The sequence below is a fragment of the Dromiciops gliroides genome, chromosome 2 (assembly GCF_019393635.1).
Source record: "Dromiciops gliroides isolate mDroGli1 chromosome 2, mDroGli1.pri, whole genome shotgun sequence".
In the NCBI taxonomy this organism is placed as follows: Eukaryota; Metazoa; Chordata; class Mammalia; order Microbiotheria; family Microbiotheriidae; genus Dromiciops; species Dromiciops gliroides.
The window spans coordinates 500,548,549-500,563,915 of NC_057862.1; the positions used below are offsets into that span (position 1 = coordinate 500,548,549).

Here is a 15,367-nt window from a genome sequence, read left to right on the forward strand (position 1 = left end):
GACAAACATCAATGGACACAGTGAAAGGATTCACCTCACACTTCTGGCTGAGATGATAATGTAAAGGCATATAGGAGAGCTCAGTACTCACTCTTTTTTCCACCTCCTCCCTACCCTCACCCCAGCAAAGATCTGAAATAAGATCCTACATAAAGTAACAATAAATGATAACTAGCATTTATATAGTACTTACTGTGTGTTGGGCACTGTACAAAGTTCTCTACAAATATTATCTCCTTTATATCCTCACAATAATTCTGGGAGGTAGTTGCTATTATTAACTCCATTTTACAGATGAGGAAACTTAACCAGGTAGAGGTTAAGTGACTTGTCTAGGGTCACAAAGCTAGCGTCTAAGACCAGTTTTGAACTCAGGTCTTCCTGACTACAAGCATGCTATTCAATGTGCTACCTAGCTGCCTCAAATAAAGAGATATGTATGCTTGCCTGACAAACATTTTAGGAACTGCCTGATGGTCAGTATCACAGCATTCTTGAATAGGGTCTTTTCTTTTGTTCTTTCATTCCATTTGTGTGTCAGGTTTGAAATCTTGGTCATTCTTGACTCCCTATTCTTCTTCACTCAATATATCCCATAAGATGTCTAATCTTGCTGTTTCTACCTCCACAATATCTCTTATGTCTGATACTTTTTCTCTTTTCACATTTATCACTATAGTTCAGTCCCTCACTACCTCTCCCTTAAGATTATTGCAACAGCCTCTTAATTGGTCTCCTTGTCTTAAAAATCTCTCTACTCTAGTACATCCCACACTTGGATACAAAAGTGATTTTTCTTAACCATAAATCTTATCACGTAACTGCTCTATTCAATAAACTCCAGTGGTTCCTTATTGTCAACAAGCAATTATTAAATGCTTACTATGTGGCAACTGGGTGGCACAGTAGATAAGAGTACCAGGCCTGGAGTCAGGAAGTTTCATCTTCCTGAGTTCAAATCTGGCCTCAGACACTTACTATATATGTGACCCTGGGCAAGTCACTTAACCAATTTTGCCTCAGTCTCCTCATCTCTAAAATGAGCTGGAGAGAGGAATGGCTACTCCAGTATCTCTAACAAAAAACCCCCAATAGGTCATGAAGGGTTGGACATGACTGAAAATGACTGAACAAGAAAAAACAAAATGTACCAGGTACTGTACTAAATAAATACTAGGCATACAAAGGCAAAAACAGTACCTGTCCTCAAGGAGCTCACATTACAATGGGGGAGACAACATGCAAACATGTACACGTGATACAAATAAAGCAAATGGGAGGAAAAGCTTCTGGCATAAAGTAGGATTTTTTTTTTTTTTAGCTGAGACTTGAAGGAAGCTAGGAAAGCCAGCTGATGACAAGGAGGAAGAACATTCTAGGGGAGCAGCCAGTAAAAATGCAGAGTTGGAAGATGGAACAACAAGGAGGCCAGTATCACTGGATTGGAGAGTACATGAAAGGGGAGGTCAAAAGCAGCCAGTGTATAAGCCTTGTTTTTGGTGACTCCTGCTTCATAATATAGTTTGAATTCTGAATATGCATGTCTTTTCCATGATTTCCCTTGATATTCTAGATCTTTTGTTTTCCCAAAGAAATTATTTTATTAATTTCTATAAATCATCCCTTTGGTAATTTTGTTGACAGAATATCAAAAGTGTAATTAACTTTAAATAGAATTGTCATTTTTATTTTAATGGCACAACCTTGCCATGAACACTGTATAAATTGTTCTTTATTTAAGGAGCACTTACTTTGTAATTGAATCTATGCAAGTCTTTTGAGTGCTTTAGATTGGTCCCCAGATACTCTGTGCATTTTGTAGTTATTTGGAATATGATTTTATTTTTCTACTACTGTTTCTTGAACTTTGCATTATTATATAGAAATGTAGTTGATTTTTCATTTGGGGGGGGGGCAATGAAGGTGAAGTGTCTTGCCCAGGGTCACATAGCTAATAAGTGTCAATTGTCTGAGGCCAGATTTGAACTCAGGTCCTCCTGAACCCAGGAGCCACCCAGCTGCCGCACTCCCCATGTAGTTGCTTTTTAAAGATTTATTTTGTAGCCTGAAACTTTGCTGAAGCTATTAATTGTCTCAATTAGTATCTTTGCTGATTCCCTAGCATTTTCCAAGTAAACCATTATATCATTAGAAAATGGAGATAGGGGCAGCTAGATGGCGCAGTGGATAGAGCACTGGCCCTGGATTCAGGAGTACCTGAGTTCAAATCCGGCCTCAGACACTTAACACTTACTAGCTGTGTGACCCTGGGCAAATCACTTAACCCCAATTGCCCCGCAAAAAAAGAAAAAAAAAGAAAATGGAGATAGTTTTATCTCCTCTTTATCTTTATGCATTTAATTCCTTTCTCTTGTCTTACTGCTATTGTTAGCATTTCTAGGACAACATCATCTCTATCTTATTTACTCATGTGCTTATTCATTTGTATGATAAAAATAGCAGGCACTAATGTCCATTCAGACCAGTATGTTTTCTTTTTTGAGAGAGAGAGGAGAGAAGAGACAGAGATAAAAGGGAGGAGAGAGAGAGGGAGGAGAAGTGAAGGTCTGGCCCCTAGAGAAATGGGAAACACAGTTCCTGTTTAAGGGAACTGAGGTGGGTGGTGGGTGGAGGAAGCTCTTGAATCCCTACAGGAGAGAGAAAACATATAAACTATCATCATTCTTAGACTACCAAGAATACAATACACACGTGTGAATATGTACACACACATATATTTCCTTATTATACCTAGGACCAACACCATTACATATATATATATGTATGTATGTATGTGTCATTACAACAGTTGCTAAGTATTTATCAAGGGCTTATTATGTGCCAGACACCAGGATAAGCAGTAGGTATACAAAGAAAGGCAAAATAGAACAAAAAACAACTGAGCCCCTACTTCCTCTACATGTGGATGCCCCATTTCCACATTAGAGTTATCTCTATAAATGCCATATATGGGAACTGTGATTGCTCCTTGTTCTTGTTCTACTTAAGATGTGGAAGCCCATGTTTTAGTTACACCTGCCACACAAGACCTGAGCCTATCTCTGCAGCTTTCTCTCTCACCCTTCACCTGCTCTCCCTGCCCTCCACCAGGTACACTAAAATTCAACCACGCCAGACTACATGCTGTTCATGGCTTTTTGCTCATGTTCATTCCTCTACTTGGAATGCTCACCTACCTGCATATATACTCATTGAAATTATACATATCTCTTAAGGCTCCAGTTAAATGTCACTTCTTCTTTGCCACCCTTTTCTGATATTTCCAATCAGATGTAATCTCTTCCTTCTCCAAAAAAGATTCCTTTTATCAAGTACTTAAAACACTTCATGTTGTAAGGAGGTTCTTTGTAATCCTGCTCCCTGAAAGCAGAGGTTTTTCATCTTTGAGACCTCTAGCACCCAGTTCAGAGTAGGCAATGTTTTTTTGTTGTTGTTGGTTTTTTTTGCGTGGCAATGGGGGTCAAGTGACTTGCCCAGGGTCACACAGCTAGTAAGTGTCAAGTGTCTGAGGTCGGATTTGAACTCAGGTACTCCTGAATCTTGGGCCAGTGCTTTATCCACTGCACCACCTAGCTGCCCCGTACTCAACGTTTTTAAAATTTATTCCTTCCGTACTAGCTGTGTGACCTTAGGCAAGTCACTTAACCCCAATTGCCTCACTAAAAAAAATAAATAAATAAAATAAAATTTATTCCTTCCGGATAAAAATTTGGACTTTGCTCCAGGGTCTTAACTAAGAAGAATGATTGTTTATGGGAAATTCAGGAACTATGAGAGACAAGGGGAACTTTGGCAAGCTTGAAATTATCCTTATAGGTAGCTATTTGCATAGCAAGAGCTTATTACATGTTTAGTTAAGGTCAGTTTTGCTTGAATCATTCCTTCTTTTCTTGGTAGGGGCTGGAGCATGGTGCCCAGTTAAATGGTTTCTTTTATTTTTTAATGGCCACGGCTGCTTTTAAATGTTTAAATTAATCATGATATTGGCACAAAGGCAGATTTCTGAGTTCTTTACATGTACTAACTATCTGATAAATTACTGAACTGAAAAAGTGTCAGGCTCCTCAGGGTTTGTTGATGCCAGGGATTAATTTGTAATTTGCCCGAAAAATTAGAATGGCAGTTTTGCTGCCATAATTACCAGCCCAAATGTCTGTTTCTAAGTAGTGATAGCATGAAGTTCCTGATTTCAAGTACCAATGAGATTTTTCTCCAAAGACGAAAATCAGACTAGAAGCTGGGTCCACTCTACCACTAACCATGGTGAGTGCTCCCATTCCCTTTCCCCATCATACTACTTTTTGTATATATCTTGTATTAGAATTTCTATGAACATGTATCCCTACTCCCAACTCATTTTTGGTACTTGTGTCCCCAGTATCTATCAGTGCTTGGCACATAGTAGACAATAAATCTTTGGGGTTTGACCCTCATTTTACATATGAGCAAACTGAGGCTCCACCCTGGAAAGAGCTTTGGGGTATGCTTACAGGTAGGAAGAAAAACTAGAGAACAGTGTTCTGAAAATGGAGAGTGGAAAAAGTATCTAGGACAAGGTGGTGTGTAATGCTGCAAAGATTAAGAAGCATAAAGGCCACTTGATTTGGAAATTAAGAGATCAGAGGTAACATTGCAGAGAAATTTCAGCTTACTTGATCTGGTGAAGATTAGAGGGATGTATTATTATTATTATTGTTATACTGTGTACAGCAAGGGTTATTAATCATTCAAATCCAGCTTCAGACACCTACTAGCTGTGTGACCCTAGACAAGTCACTTAGTCTCTGAGCCTCAGTTTCCTCATCAATAAAATGGAAATAGAAGCATCTTCCTCTCAGGATTGTTTGAGGATAAAATGCAATAAATATTTGTAAAGTGTTTTGCAAATCTTAAAGCACTAAACAAATGCTATTATTAATTATCTTGATCCCTCATTTTCATGAAGTCTTCACTCCCCTTCTCAGAATGTTTAAAAACTATTAAATAAAATACATAATCTTATGAGATAAACCAATTATACTGAAAAAGTTACCAAAATATTTTTTAAAAAAAAGTTCACGGGGGGCAGCTAGATGGCACAGTGGATAGAGCACCGGCCCTGGAGTTGGGAGTACCTGAGTTCAAATCCGGCCTCGGACACTTGACACTTACTAGCTGTGTGACCCTGGGCAAGTCACTTAACCCCAATTGCCTCACTAAAAAAACAAAAAACAAAAAAACAAAACAGGTTCATGGACCTCGTGTTAAGAACCCTGTCCTAGAGGGTGGGTTTTTGTTGTTGTTGTTTGTTTTTGAGTTTTTTTGCAGGGCAATGGGGGTTAAGTGACTTGCTCAGGGTCACACAGCTAGTAGGTGTCAAGTGTGTGAGGCCAGATTTGAACTCTGGTCCTCCTGAATCCAGATCTGGCGCTTTATCCACTGCACCACCTAGCTGCCCCTAGAGGGTGTTTTTATAGGTATTTCAGTCATCTATCATAGGAATATGGAGGACATCTGCTTATGGTAATTAAGTGCTATTAAAATGTTAGGATTGGTTGGCATTGTTGCATTGATACTCTAATATCTTTAGCTCTTGATCATGTATAATGTTTAATGGATGTGACAATCAGCAGGTGTCAGGTACTGAGCAGATAAAAAATGGGTCTGCAATGTGCTCAAGGTTATCACAGTTATCCCTTCTATACTGCGACTCTCCCCAATGCAGCTGTGATATATATCACGGGTTGGCATAAGAATTTAAATGGGAATTCTGGGGGAGTCTTCCGGAAGCTACAGACAACATACAAAGGCCGGAAAATAACAAAGAAAGTTTAAACTCAGAAATGCATAAAATATATGTATTGTATAATATTAACATAGTTTATCTTTTTAAAACCATGATAATTCAGACTTCTCTGATATGAAGGGAGGGCCAAACAATTTTACATGGACTTTCCAGACTGTGGGGACACCACACTACTAATCCCCAAGGCGTGGAAGGGCTATAGCTATACATTTAGTTGCTTTGGTCAGCGTCTGTGACATTTAAACATCCAATTTGGCCAAAGGGAGAATTCCTTCCAGGAATCCGCCCGGCTTGTCATTATTTGTCAGTCACTTGACTGGTTAATAAGAATTGTTTTCAACAACAAGCAAATTAACAAATGGGTAAACTGCAGTGTTTGAAAGTATCAAAATGAATGTTCTCTTAGTCTCCAAGAGAAGCATAAAACCTAGTTCCCTCAGCAGCCTGGTGCAGTCATTCAGCTAGTGATTACTGACCTGTGTTTGGTTCATGTTTTGAAGCTTGACTGATCTGAAGCTGATTGTACCTCTGGAGACATGTGAACTAGAGCACCGGATAGGCTTGTCAAAAAGAAACTGTCAGCATGAAGTAAGATTACTTACCTTAATGCCATTTAGTCCAGCTTGTACCTAAGAGATACCTATACTATCCCCCAAAAGTGGTCACCCAAGCCAGCCTTTGCTCCAAGACTTCTAAGTGAGACAGAGTTCAAATGTGTCCCAGAGTAGCCCATTCCACTTCTGAAGTTACTAAGTTTTTCCCCTAAATCAAGCTTACCTTTATCTCTCTTAAATTTCCTAAAAAGGGGAAAATTAATATTCTTTTAGTCCTCTCAGATCAAACGGAACAACTATAATCCAGCTTCTTCATGACAGTCCTTAAAATCTTAGATATCATTTACTTCTAGTCCCCATTTTAGTGGTGAATAACAAAGTATGGATGTGCCAAAGAAAGATTTTTGTATTTAAAAAAAGATAAACAAGTGTGCATCAAATATATTAACAGCACCATTTGATAAACTAGTTGCAAATACACAAGCAAAGACTATTTCTGCTTATGTTTAAGAGATCATGAGAGACTAAGTGAAAAAATCAAAATCCAACAAAATTATCCCCCTCCAAAAAAATACTAAAAAACCCAAACAAGTAAAAAAAAAATACCCACCAAGCTTAAGCTATCAATCTAGAGTACAAAGCACACTAAGACTGGCAATGTGTATTCTTTCATCCTTAAACTCCATTAGCTCATAACTGATTGGATGAAGTCATTTGTAGGCCTAAAAGGGTATTTAGATCAATAGAACCCACTCAATGCATGGCCCTTCTCTAGTGACATTCTTACTATGGGTACCAATTAATGGGAATGAAGGTAGTGGTTTCTGGGATGTAGATGACTGCCTAGTAGGAATTATGATTCATACTTTCAATTTACTTCAGCTATGTCTAGGAGACAACCCTGAGACATTAACCACTTTCATGCACAAGTGACCTCCTCCTGTTTTGAACCACTGACCTAGAAATGACAGATTCTATAATCCATTACCAATCCCCTTGAGACTGCCTGTCTCCCTCCCCCATTTGGTTCCAGATTTGAGCCAGAGGGGAAAGCCTCCATCTCTCAGTCCCCTGGGGCCAGATTAGAAGCACAGTCCTTGAGGTGAAAGACTCCAAATTACATCATCTGATACTTTGCCTTTTTTAAGTGAAAAGTTTTAATTTTGTTTTCCTATGTGCCCAGATTTTTAAAAAAATCTTAGTGTAGTATTATAATTTCAGGTCTTTTCTGCTTTCTTCATCTTTAATGCTATATAATCAGTCTCTAAAGCACGGTTTCTTAACCTTTTTGTTTGTCATGGCCCATTTTGGCCTATGGACTCTCTCAGAATGTTTTAAAATACATGAAACAAAATGATTACAAAGGAAACCAGTTATATTGAAATAGTTATAAAAATATTTTAAAAATAGCTTTATGAACCTGAGGTTAAGAATCCCTTATCTAAAATATAGTAAAGTACTTAAAAAATGTTTGCCAGACAGATGAGATACCTATATTTTTAGGAACTATTTATGCATTTTCAGAAAAACAAAACAAAACAACCTTTACAAGTCAAAAGGAAACACAGATTTACCTTATGTTTTTGACCAGTTAGTTTACAGTGAATCATTTAAAGTGCTTCCATTTAAGAAGCCCTTGAAGATTATCCTTCTGTATTGTGAAGAATGTTTCAATAATGTGAATAATCATCCCCTCATTTGCCTTTTTTGCATATTGGTCTTTCTGAAAACAAGACATAGATTCCTAAATATGGTAATGGACTAAAACCCAAACACAAAAGATTAATGTGTACGTATATTTTTGTTCCGTACATATCTCATAATTTACTAATATATACATATAAAAACAGCAAAGTACTGTACACATGTGTATATTTCACCTTCAAAAATTATACTTCATTTATATGTTTTACTCCCGTGTCCTCAGTTTATAAAGTATAAAAGAGAAGAGACTTAATGATGAATTCTTCCCCCTGGATTAAAAAACTTGTCTGAGAGCCCAAGGTTTTAAGCATGAGGTTGAAAAAGAATTTGATTAATAAAACTGATGCATTTAGTTTTAGGGCGATGCAGGAGAAGGTGGCTACCAGTTGTAGAAGATAAATGACAGTCTGTGTTTGAAATTTCCCTTTCATTATTCATAAATTCCCTTGAATACTTGGGCATATACTGAGTTTAGTTTGTATTAGATTTTTCAACTTCTCTCTTAGGATATTCCGAAATAAATAAATGAAGCAGGTTAGTTTCAGTGAGTAAACAAAAGGCCTCCAACTGCATAATTTGAATTGTCTCTAGCTATGAATAACAGTCTAATAGTATGTTTACCTCTTTTTCCTCCAAAAATAGTTGCAGGGATGCAGAAAGAAAGCTGGCTGAAGCTCAATAAACTGTCAGGACTGGGAGAGCCTGGGTGGTTGCTCCAGACCCCCTTTAGACACCTCAGCTACTCTCCAAATTACAATAACACAAGAGATATTTTTTAATCTGTTAGAGTAACATTTATATATTAGCTTTAGTATATACAGTTTTTTAATTAGCCTTTCAGGAAAAGAACTGGCAAAATTAAATGATCTATCCTAACTTGAGACACTGAGTGTTAAAGCTGTCACCCTCTTTGACAGCTACAGCCTCAAGCAGAGACTGCTTCTTCTGCATACTTCGGGATGACTCCAGTTCATACATAGTTGTCAAATTGAAAAGAACACTCTCATGTAGGTAATTTTTAGGGTCCTGCTGAACCATCCCTTCCAGCTGCCGGAGAGAATCCTTCAATTTCCCCAGATAAAGCAGACAAACAGCAGCATTGTTATTAGCCTAGAGAAACAGAACACAGACCATGGAATCAGAACAGACTGATTAAATGCTTGGAAAGATATCTTCTGTAATTAACTCAGAAATACATTTACTTGTTCTCCTCTACCGAAGTCCTATCCCAAAGCCCAAGTCCTTTGTACTAGGATTTGTTTCCAACTGTTAAGGGCTCTTACTATCTTCATAGTTTAGTCTTTCCTTAAAGGAAAAGAATGAGGCTTCTGCCATCACATTCCTCTTCCCTATGGAGAGTGGTCTTATTCTTTTTTCCCACCTTTGCTGACCTGTGCCCCCTCCCACGCTATGCCCCTTCCTGGTATCCCCTCTTCCCTGCTACTAAAAAAATGTGAACTTCTGTAAAAACTGGGAACCTTTTGGGTTCCACATGCATGTTAATTTCTCCTGTAATAAGTTTGGTTTTCACATAAGGCTTGTGACATGATTGCCTTTTGACACAACTACATGTTCCTGCGGCCTACACTGTGGTCCCTGGGTACTAGGGACTTAAAAGCCCATCAATGTAAAAGAAAGCTCACATTAGTAAGATAAAATAAGTTATCTGATGTGAATGGAATTGAACATGAGTCAGAAGGAAAGGGACTTAGAGGCTATCTAAACCAACCTCTTTATTTGACAGAATGGGGAAAAAAGCTAAGGGCCAGAGAAAGGAAATGACTAGCTCCAGGGTCACACAGCTACTTAGCAGCAGAGCTGTGACTTGAAGCTTACTCTGCTGGCTCCCCGTCTCCAGGTGACAGTAGTGCCAGGCTTGGAAGTGGGAATCCAACATACCTATAATGGGCCCATATTTGAATCCAGCTTCTTACAGATAATCTTGGGTGAGTAATTTAGCCTCCCAAGGCCCCAAGATAACACTCTCATCGGATTTCTTTATGAAGAGTCACGGTACAGCAGAAAGAGGGCTGGATTTTTTTTAGTCCATTTCTGCCACTTATTCTACCCAGGTGACTTGGGGCATAACGCTTACCTCTGGGACTCCGTTTTCTCATCTATCACATGAAGGGGCTCTACCAGATGGTCTCTAGGGTTCTACTACGCTCCTTTCACCTCTCAATCTGATCCTGTGAATCTGCAGAATGTAGTAGAGGAGGGTATTCTAATGCACTTCTCCTGTGATATTTTACATCACAGCTTTCTCAGGCAGGAGAGGTCCAATGACAGCCACCGAGCTCACCTAACCCTTGATTTCTTCCTTTAGTGCCCTCCTCCCCACTTCTAGTACTCAGGACAATGTTCTACATACGGATTTGCTTCCTGAAAGTTTGTTGTCCTGTACTGTGTCTTGGGTTCTAGGGTTACTGAAAATGTTTCTCCTTAGGTTGTTTACCACTGCATTAGTTGGTTCGATCCTCAGAATTTCTGTGAAGAATTTGTGAGCCTCTGCAAAGTTATTCTGTCCAAGATGAAGGAATGCTCTGTAATATAAGTGACACAAAAAGCAATTAACTTGGAGAACTCAAGATGATAGTATATCAAACAGAATTGATGGAGTGATGCTGTCCCCTTCCCCCCACCCGTAACTTTAAAGATATGAGCATTTCTGACATTTGCTCTTCAAAGTGTAATCTTGAGCAGTCTGGGTGTTAATGCTTTCCAGACGGAGGTAGTGACATTTTAGTTGATTGAACCATTTTATACATTCTGGCTAGCAAAATAAAGTGAGTCTAACTTTCATTAATTTACACACAGGAACTCAACCTAAAATTACTTTCTGCTATAAAAACTGATACCTGCCTGATCTGTATTTTCAATTTCTATATGTTCCCTACATACTTCATACAACAATTTGTATGAGCACAAGGCTGCACATTATTAAGATGCCATTTTACTCATAAAGTCAGATTCCTCAACAGAACACCAAATACATGAAAGAAAAGTATCGGTCACATAAAGCAAACATTTATGTAAATTCAATTAAAACTGGGGGTAATATAAGCAATGGTGTGAAGAGCCAAAGGAACAAGGACCCTTAAAATCAATTTCCATGATTAAAGGAACATAATTTCAATTCAGACTAATGTAACGACCACAACAATCACAGTAATAATAATGATAACTAATACATATAGCACTTACTATGTGCCAGGCACTGTGCTAAGCATTTTATAAATATTATCTCATATGATTCTCACAATAATCCTAGGAAGTAGGGGCTATTAGTCCTTGTAATCTCCTGGGTCTGTCTTGCATCTAGTCTTAGCCCTGACAGACATAGGCAGGAAGGAAGTGAGAATGAGATAGAAGCTCTCTAAAGGGTTTTAATGTTCATTAAGCACAATTTAAAACTTTTGTAGGAGTTCTAAAAGAATATGGCTTATGTTTAGCTTTAAATATATACCTGTTCATTAAAACCATTATTTTATTCTGAAGTCCATCCAGTTTCTGTGCTACTCTCTCAACATCTTGAAAATACTTTTCAGCCATTTTTATGTCTCCAATCTGATTTGAAAAAAATTAAATAGTTCAGTTAACACACCAAATGAAGCATTCAAACTACATCAAACTACTTTAAAAGCGAATTAAATTACAATGTGAAGGCATTGGAATATCAGATAAGAGGAAATAGAATTCTTAGGAGCTTACCAATCATTTACCAATCATTATTTTCTGTAAAGAGACTGAAGCTATTAGCTCACATAGTAACAATAGCCTACATTTATTAGAGGAATATATGGTTACAAAATTCTTTATGTAGATATCTTACTAGATGGATATTATTAAAATTAATATAAGTTAATAAAATAAAAGACTAAATAAAACACTTGTTTTCCCTTTTGAAAAGGAAAGCTGTAAATAATTTTAAATAAAAAGAATGGCATTTTATAAGAGATGTGAAACATGTCAAGATTAATAACTTTTATTGGTCATTCTGAGACCACTTGAAATGTTTATCTTCAAGTGACAGAATCAATATACCATTTAAGTTGTTCTTTAAAGAATAAATGTTAGGGGCGGCTAGGTGGTGCAGTGGATAAAGCACCGGCCCTGGATTCAGGAGTACCTGAGTTCAAATCCGGCCTCAGACACTTGATACTTACTAGCTGTGTGACCCTGGGCAAGTCACTTAACCCCCATTGCCCCGCAAAAAAAAAAAAAAAAAAAAGAATAAATGTTATTGAAGTTAGTGTTTGAGTGGGGTAAGAGGTCTATTATTATCATTTACACATCTCAGAAATTTTCGCCTCTCCTGGTTAATGCAAAATACTTCCTGATTATGTATGTCATGAAAACTAGGACTTGAAGTGAATTCAGGAAAAATCTCACTAAAATATATACCTTTCAAGGCATCAGAGTTGTGTAAAACAAGGCTCTTTCATGTTCCAAGGGACACCTACTAGTAACAATGAAACAAGGTCTCAACTGTACATGAGGAAAACTTGGTTCTAGCTTGTATGATTGTTGGGTAAATCACTTAACTTCTCGAAACTTGACTTTCCTTTCTAAAATGATTGTACTAGAAAATTTCTAAAGTTCCCTTCTAGCTCCTTCTGAGTCTATATTCTATAAAATTTATTTTCTGTTCTTTTTTTTTTTTTTAATGCAGTGGTCTCAGTATAATGAAACTTGATTGCTGCTGTTTGCATTTAGATGAGACAAAAACTGAGGTGAGCCATAAATGAGTTGACAGTTCTTTTGTCCTGTCATCAAGAAGAAATTATCCTTCAATTCTACTCATCCCTTCCCATCTCATTAAGCATTCCAATCTCCTAAACAAAATTGACCTAAATTCTCAAACTACCCATCCAAACAAAGCAACATACAGAAAGACACAAGAGAGTGAGAGAAGGAACAAGATGGGGTTGGTGGATGAAAAATTCAATTCAATAAACACTGGCTAAGCATTTACTATGTGAAATAATAATAATAAGCACTGAATAGGGGCCAGGTATACAGAGAAAAGAAATGATATAATTCTTTTTTTTAGAATTATATAATTCTTAACTAAAAGTTTTGAAAAAGGTGGGAGGGGAGGGATATATGAATACAACATATACACAAATAAACATGATATAAAACAGAATATGACAGATATGGGAAAGACAGGAAAAATGCTAGGGAAAATTTAAGGATAAACTTTTCTTCACTTTCTGAGTTTAATGTGTTTAAATATTTGGGCCATCCTTATTTTCTGTGGTAATGAAATTTGGTAAAAATAAATATTAGAAATAATGGAGTTTATTATAATGAGATTTTTAGAACTTGCAACAAGATAATTGAGATGGTAATTTTTTTTTAACCAAGACCAGCTAAATTTTAATGAGATATTAGTAAAACCTTAGCTGTACTCTTTCTTATCTGCTGGTATTCTCTATGATTGAAATGAAGGTCTGCTTCTTTATAGCCAACTTTGCTAATACACAAATAAATTATATAAGTCATCTTTAAAAAGTCCTATTTAAGTGACAGAATCAACTCTTTGAAAGCATTGATTTTCAGGGAGAACAAGAAAAAATGTTTTAAAAAGCTGATAGTGCATCTGACTAGTTGGAGGAGAAGAGGGAAGCAGATTGTTTGAGTGCTGGCAACCATGTGCCTGACTGCTAATGCTCATATGTGCATCTCTCCCCATCAAGAAAACCTGAATATTTATCCCTACTCATAATGTTCATGCAGATTCATAGTTAAGAGCACCGTATCACAAAGAGCACTAATGAACAAATATCTAATGTCTACAGGATACCACGAACAAGAAGCCACATTTACATTGATTGTACCTATTTTGTAAAGCTTATACGCCTTTACAAGAATCCCCTTGTTTTTCCTGATGGCATTCCTGAGGTTCTTGTGCTGAATTCCCTCCAAAGCATTTCAGTCTAGTAAGGCAGACTCTCTTACAAGTGTCTACTGTAAGACTTGGTGATATTATGAAATGGAAAAAAAGAAATCCTATGGTATCTGACATTACTGGTTTCTTTTTCCATGTTTTTCCTTTCTGAAACACTGATAACTAAATTTTCTATTCTGAAATAGGCAGACCACATCAGGAGCACTGTGTTCAGTTTTGGACACAATAATGTAGGAGAGGCACTGATCATCTAGAGGATGTCCAGATGAGGGCAACCAGGACACTGAAAGGCCCTGACTCCATGTCAGATGAGGATTATTTGAAAGTATTGGGATGTTTAGTCTAGAGAGAGAAGACTAAGGGAACATGACCGATGTCTTCAAGTATCTGATGGGCTGATTGGTTGATTGGTTCTTGTCCTTCGTTCTCAAAGAGGACCAAAATGATACCACTATGTCGGGAGTTAAGGTACAATGTGTACAATTGTGGTGGATCAGACCAATATAAACTCAGAAAGCTCTACCAGAGGTTGGGTATGAATAGTCCTCATTAACATTTGGAGATGTCCCTAAACCTTAAATCTGCACATCTCTCACTTCTTTTAAGTTAGTGCAATTCTGCTTCATTCATAGTCATGTGGAAGAGGGATTAGATTAGTTCTGCCTGCCTCTACAGGGCAGGGCAAAGAGCAATGGGTAGAAGTTGCAAAGAATCAAACTTTTAGATGTCCAAAAAAACTCACTAACCAGCAGTATTTATAAGTAAAACAGGCTGCCTAGGAAGGTAGTCAGTTCCTCCTCATTGAGAGATTTAAGCAGAGGCTGGATGACTACTTGTTGGGTATATTATAATGGGATGGGAATGCCTTTCTTTTGAATAATAAACATTTTTATTTAAAGTGTTGAGTTCCAAATTCTGACCCTCCTTCCCTCATTCCTGTCACCCTTCCTGAGGTGGTAAGCAATCAGATAAAGGTTATATGGGTGCAATTATGTAAAACATTACCATATTAGTCATTTTGTATAAGAAAACTTGAATAAAAGAAAAAAGTGAAAGAAAGTGAAAAACAGCATGCTTCAGTCTGTTCAAGCAACATCAGTTCTTTCTTTCGAGGTAGATAGTATGCTTCCTCATTAGTCCTTTGGGATTGTCTTGGATCATTGTATTGCTAAGAATAGTTATGTTATTCATAGTTCTTCATCAAACAGTATTGCTGTCTCTGTGCACAATGTTCTCTTGGTTCTGCTCACTTCACTATACATCATTTCATACATGTCTTTCCATGCCTTTCTGCAATCATTCTGCTTGTCATTTCTTATAGCACAATAATATTACATCACCATCATATACCACATCTTATTTAGCCATTCCCCAATTGATGGACATTCC

General features: G+C 37.3%; 1 protein-coding gene across 1 annotated transcript in view; it reads right to left on the reverse strand.

Moving 5' to 3' along the window:
- Nucleotides 1-5,163: 5,163 nt before the first annotated feature.
- The window catches only part of TRAPPC12 (trafficking protein particle complex subunit 12), a 146,436-nt gene continuing 136,232 nt past the window's right edge, over nucleotides 5,164-15,367 (reverse strand). Inside the window, exons 10-12 of the mRNA XM_043988185.1 lie at nucleotides 11,531-11,631; nucleotides 10,520-10,607; nucleotides 5,164-9,174 (exon numbers count right to left, since the gene is read on the reverse strand). Of these exons, the coding sequence (XP_043844120.1) occupies nucleotides 8,932-9,174; nucleotides 10,520-10,607; nucleotides 11,531-11,631 (432 nt within the window). The 3' untranslated portion in view covers nucleotides 5,164-8,931. The remainder of the gene's footprint in view (nucleotides 9,175-10,519; nucleotides 10,608-11,530; nucleotides 11,632-15,367) is intronic.